We start from the raw sequence: 5,857 nt of genomic DNA on the forward strand, positions 1-5,857 counted from the left end.
CTTAAACTGCCCCTTGGCTGATCGCTCTTCTCTTTGGCTTCCTGGGTTTCAGTGAATAATCTACTTAATTTTGTTTCTCCTTGCAGGGTATGTGGGATTTTGACATGAAATCTTCTAAGAAGTATGGAAAATTATGGGGGTGAGTATTCTGGAAACTTCCTTTGGATAAACTTGTGAGGAAACATTCAGATGTGTAGAGGACAATCACAGGCCATAGCCTCATAGGATGAACTATGTCTTATGAAGCTCTCAGAGACTTGTCATTCCCATGATCCCTTATGTCTCCAGGTGTCATAGTCTATGCTCTGAATGAGGCCTAGAAAGTTGTAGATAATCATGTTTCTCCAGACTTCGATGGGTAGTATTTATTTCTAATTTTCCTTCTGTGGGTCCCCTTTAATTGCATGCAAATGCATTATTTCAAATTGTCTGTTGTTGTGTGTGGTTGAGTCGATTCTGACTCACAGCAATCCATGTGACAGAGTATGACTACCTCATAGAGTTTTCTAGGCTGTAATATTTACAGGAGCAGGTCACCAGGTCTTTCTCCCATGGAGCTGCTGGGTGTGCTTGAACCACTAACCATTTGGTTAGCAGCTAAGTGCATAACTGTTGTTCCACCAGGGCTCCTTCAAATCCTTCTGGTAGGTGCTAATCCCCATAGGCTTCATCCTATTGATTTACATCAGAGGTTCAACACTAATCTACTCCACACTTGCTTAAACCTCCTGAACTGCAGAGCATTTTTGGAAAGGGACAGTAGGAAGTGTGGTGGTTCTCATCATGTTTCATATGAGATCATACAGCCATATGAGGTTCCTCTGTGAAGCAAAAGAATAGGTAACTTTTGGGGACTCTTCCATTGTTTCTTAGCAGGTACAAATGACTGGGAATGGAAACTAAAATGTTAGAACTGTGTCACTGAATGTACAGTATACCACTTTCCATTGGTTTATTCTCACAAATGGATATTCTAATGACCAAGAGACCAGGCCCTACTTAGAGACATCACATATAATTTAGATACACCACACACATAACTTTGTGTGGCTCACATAATTAAAATAAGTAATTAAAAATGAATTATACACTCTCCTCTCTAGTCCTTTGTATCTTTTTACATTTCCTTCATTTTTTTTTTCTAGCCTTAATGCTAACAAACATCTCTCTGTAATAGGTAAAATAATACTTTAAACAAACTTTAAAAAAAAAGACAATCCTTGACTATGGGGCAAAAATCGTTCATAATTCTATCACTTTTTGAGTATCCCAAGTCTTTCTCTATGTGTACATACATTTTCCCATATTTGTGATCAGTATGTTTATAATTTTCATCTAATAACTCCATATACATTATTCACACTGTGACATATCTTTAAAATTTTAAATGACTGAGAGGGCAGATTATCATTAATTAATTAAATTTTGCTCTTAGATAATTACTTGCCTTCAATTTTTCCCTTACCTGATGTTTTTTCAAAAATTTTATTTTACTTTAACTTTTTATCATGATTTATATGAAAGAAAACTTAAACTATTACAAGGAATGATACAGGAAATAGCCACGTGTCCACCATCTTGCTTTAACACTTGTTTTAATGTTCTTTCTAACCATGATCTCTTTTTAGAGCTTTTGGTCTTGAAATGTCTCTTACCTGTTCAAGCTGCATTACCTTTCATTTTATGAGAGCTCCAGTGACCTCTGTGGCCAGAATCTTACTGGGCATCTTAACTTGAAGTAGAGGAAAATGTTGCTGTGTGTTTGACAATCAAGAGTACAGATTTTATAATATCAGGATGACTGTATGGCTGTAACCGCAGAATTGAGTTTGATGAAATTAATCAGCTCTGTCTCCTGACATAGGTTTTATGATGGTCACCAGCCTGTGATAGCTATCACAGATCCAGGCATGATCAAGACCGTAATGGTGAAAGAATGTTATTCCATCTTCACAAACCGGAGGGTATGTGTTGACTTTTTCATTAAAGATTTTATTCTTTTATTTACATCCTAAATTTGAAATTAGTATGGATCCACAGAAAGTTTGGAACAAAACAAAGCAACAAGCATATGGAGGAAGGTCTCCTGTACCTTTCATCCAGTTTTCACCAATGTTAACATTTTGCCTAACTATAGTATGATATTATACTATAGGAGGCTGTCGTTCGAACAGAACAAGGGGACACTACATGGTTTAAAATCAAGAAGGGAGTGTGTCAGGGTTGTATCCTTTCTCCACACTTATTCAATCTATATGCTGAGCAAATAATCTGAGAAGCTGGACTATATGAAGAAAAACGTGGTATCAGGATTGGAGGAAGAATCATTAACAACCTGAGATATGCAGACGATACAACTTTGCTTGCTGAAAGTGAGGATGACTTAAGGCACCTACTGATGAAGGTTGAAGAATACAGTCTGCAGTATGGATTACGTCTCAATATAAAGAAAACAAAAATCCTCACAACTGGACCAATGAGCAGCATCACAATAAATGGAGAGAAGATTGAGGTTGTCAAAGAATTCATGTTGCTTGGTTCTACAATTGATGCCAACGGAAGCAGCAGTCAGGACATTAGACGACGTGTAGCATTGGGAAAGTCAACTGTGAAGGAACTGTTTCAAGTGCTGAGGAGCAAGGATATCTCCTTGAGGACTAAGGTGCGCCTGACACAAGCCATGATATTTCCAATCGCCTCGTATGCATGTGAGAGCTGGACAATGAATAAGGAAGACCGAAGAAGAGTTGATGCTTTTGAGTTGTGGTGCTGGCGAAGAATGCTGAAAGTACCATGGACTGCTAAAAGAACTAACAGATCTGTCCTGGAGGAAGTGCAGCCAGAATGCTCCTTGGAAGCAAGAATGACCAGACTTCGTCTCACCTATTTTGGTCATGTTGTAAGAAGGGACCATTTCCTGAAGAAGGATGTCATGCTTGGTAGGGTGGAGGGTCGACGAAAGAGGGGGAGGCCTTCAACGAGATGGATTGACACGGTGGCTGTGATGATGGGCTCAAGTATAGCAGGGATTGTGGGGCTGGCGCGGGATTGGGCAGTGTTTCATTCTGCTGTGCATGGGGTCGCTATGAGTCGGAAACGACTCGACGGCACTTAACAACAACAGTATGATATCAAACCAGTAAACTGACATTGATACAATTCACAAAGTTTATTTGGATCCCATCAATTTTATGTGCCCTCACTTGCACGTGCATTTGTGAGTGTGTGTGCCACTCTATTCAATTTTATGATGTGTGTAGATTTGTGTAAACACCACCACAACCCACGGACCTTCTCACTCACCATGAGGCTCCCTCTTGGTATTTTTCTGTAGTCACAGTCTGTCACTTGTCTTTTTCTCTTAACGGGATCTTGAGCTGAGTAAATATATAGGAATTTTTTATTTGTATGAGCCAAAATTTAAAATTTTTCCTTGTATGGATTGTGCTTTGGATGTCAAGTCTGAAAACCACGTAGCACTAGGTTCTGAAGATTTTCCTCTTCTCATTCTTCTTCTCCTTCCTTTTTTCTCCTCCTCCTTTTTTTATTCTTTTAAGTTTTATTGTTTAACACTTAGTTTTAAGTCTGTAATTCATTTTGAGATAAATTTTATATAAGGTGGGATGTCTAGGTCAAGATTTATTCTTTTACCTATGGATTTCCAGTTGCTTCAGTTCCCCTTGCTGCAAAGTCTATCTTTCTTCCATGGAATTGATTTTGCACACTTGTCAAAAATCAGTTGGGCATATTAAAACAAAACAAAACAACCAAACTTACTGCTGTGGCGTTGAATCTGACTCATAGCGACCCCTCCTTGGGTTTCTGAGGCACTATAGATTGCCCAACCTTCCTTCTGAGGAGTGGCTGGTGGGTTTGAACCACCAGCTTTCTGGTTAGCAGTCAAGTGCCTTAGGCATTATGCCACCAGAGCTAGTGTGTGTCTATTTCTCATTCTCTATTCTGTTTCATGTGTCTCTATGTGTCTCTTCCTCCTCCAACACTACACATTCCATTACTGTAGTTGTTCAACAAATCTTAACATTTTTAGAGTTATTCTTCTCACTTTTTAACTGTTTTCCAAATTGTTTTAGTTGTTCTAGGTTCTTTGCTTTTCATGCAAACTTATAATAAATGTGTCTATGTCTGAAATAAACCTTGCTGGGATTTTAATCAGAACTGATGAAAGCTAGAGATCAATTTTGGGAAAATCAACATCTTTACTATGCTGAGTCTTCCCATCCATGAACATTGTACATCTTTCCATTCATTTAAGTTTTCTTTGGTTCCTTTCCTTTTGTAATTTTGAGTATACTGATCCTATACATACTTTGTTAGATTCTTCACTAACGACTTGCCACGGCACTGACTCTAACTCATGCACCTCCTCTTGTGTGTAACAGTAGGACTGAACTCCATAAGAGTTTCATTGGATGATTTTTCAGATACAGATCACTAGACCATGCTTCTGAAGCCATTCCTCTGGGTGTATCTGAGCCCCTAGCCTTTTGGCTAGTTGCCATACATTTTAGATTTGTAACTAAGTGCTTAATTTTCTTTGGCATGATTGTTAATTATGATGTTTTCTTAACTTGAAGTTCCTCATGTTCACTGTTTGTATATAAAATACAAACTCATGTATTAGTTAAGGGGAGTTATTTTTTAGCTTTTTTGTTTTGCATATTCTTGAGGTTATTTATGTTGACAATTTATCATCTGAAAACAGTTCTATTTCTTTTTATCCAATTTGTATGTCTTTTATTTCTTTTTCTTGTCTTAATGGACTAGCTAGGACTTCTAGTATGATGCAGAGTAAGAGTGAAAAGAGTGGACATTTTTTCCTTGTTCCTGATCTTTGGGGGGGGGGGAAGCGTTCAGTCTTTCACTGATCAGTCTAATGTTAGCTGTAGTTTTTTTATTTTTTATAGTTGCTCTTTTATCAAGTTGAGGAAGGTTTCCTGGACTTGTGGTTTCTGAGAGTTTTTCTTATGATTGAGTAGTGCAGGCATTCATTTACAAACAAAATAGAATTTGGAATTTGGAAGAAATTTTCAAATAGGTTTTCTTGGTAGACCAGCCTGAAGCTAGGAAATAGAATTATTTTCTTCCTTTTCCCTCCACTCATGGGGGAACAAGTAAGGAGTAATTTCATTTTTTTTTCCAGAATGGCAAATGGATTCCTAATTTTTTAAAATGCATTTTATTGAAATATAATTTATGTAAAGTGAAATACACAAAACTAGTGACATGGGTCAATCCTTTTTTTTTTTTGCACTGTTCCCTCCCCTCCCCTTCCACCCCTGACAACCAATAAAGAAAGTTTCCTTCCATATATAAACCTTTCCTTGACCCTCCACAACAATGAACTAATACTATATTTGTCCTTCTGTGATTGACTTGTGTCACTCAGCATAATATCCTCCAAGTTCATCCATATTATGCAGTGTTTTGCGACTCTACATTATTCTTTAGTGCTACATAGAATTCCATGATGTGTGCGTACCATAGTTTTATCATCCACTCTTCTGCTATAAATCATAGATAAGTCCCTTGTCAGATATGTAATTATCAGCAAATACGAATTTGTTGCAGTTATTTTTATTATGTGCTTTTTTTTGGTGTCAGTTTCTTTGTCCCATATAATTTTCTAGCTGAGCTTGTTTTGTTGATGAATCATGTTATCACTTCCTTCATTACTATTGTTTTAGTATTTGCTGAATATTTATGCTGGTCCTCTTTTTTTGATGTGAAGGTTTATCATTTTCCTTTGAGGTTACCCTGTGATTTATAGTTTTCTTCCCAAGTTTAGAACAGTCTGTTCTATCCTATACTTGTCTTGACTTCCCTACCATCTAGAAGT

The 5,857-nt window shown here is 37.4% G+C and overlaps 1 protein-coding gene across 1 annotated transcript in view; it reads left to right on the top strand.

The window, feature by feature from the left end:
• The window catches only part of LOC103197263 (cytochrome P450 3A8-like), a 31,634-nt gene that overhangs the window by 8,147 nt on the left and 17,630 nt on the right, over nucleotides 1-5,857 (top strand). Inside the window, exons 3-4 of the mRNA XM_007941162.1 lie at nucleotides 87-139; nucleotides 1,865-1,964. Of these exons, the coding sequence (XP_007939353.1) occupies nucleotides 87-139; nucleotides 1,865-1,964 (153 nt within the window). The remainder of the gene's footprint in view (nucleotides 1-86; nucleotides 140-1,864; nucleotides 1,965-5,857) is intronic.

Source organism: Orycteropus afer, unplaced genomic scaffold (genome assembly GCF_000298275.1).
Source record: "Orycteropus afer afer isolate SDZICR_OR568_19922 unplaced genomic scaffold, OryAfe1.0 scaffold00006, whole genome shotgun sequence".
Classification (NCBI taxonomy): Eukaryota; Metazoa; Chordata; class Mammalia; order Tubulidentata; family Orycteropodidae; genus Orycteropus; species Orycteropus afer.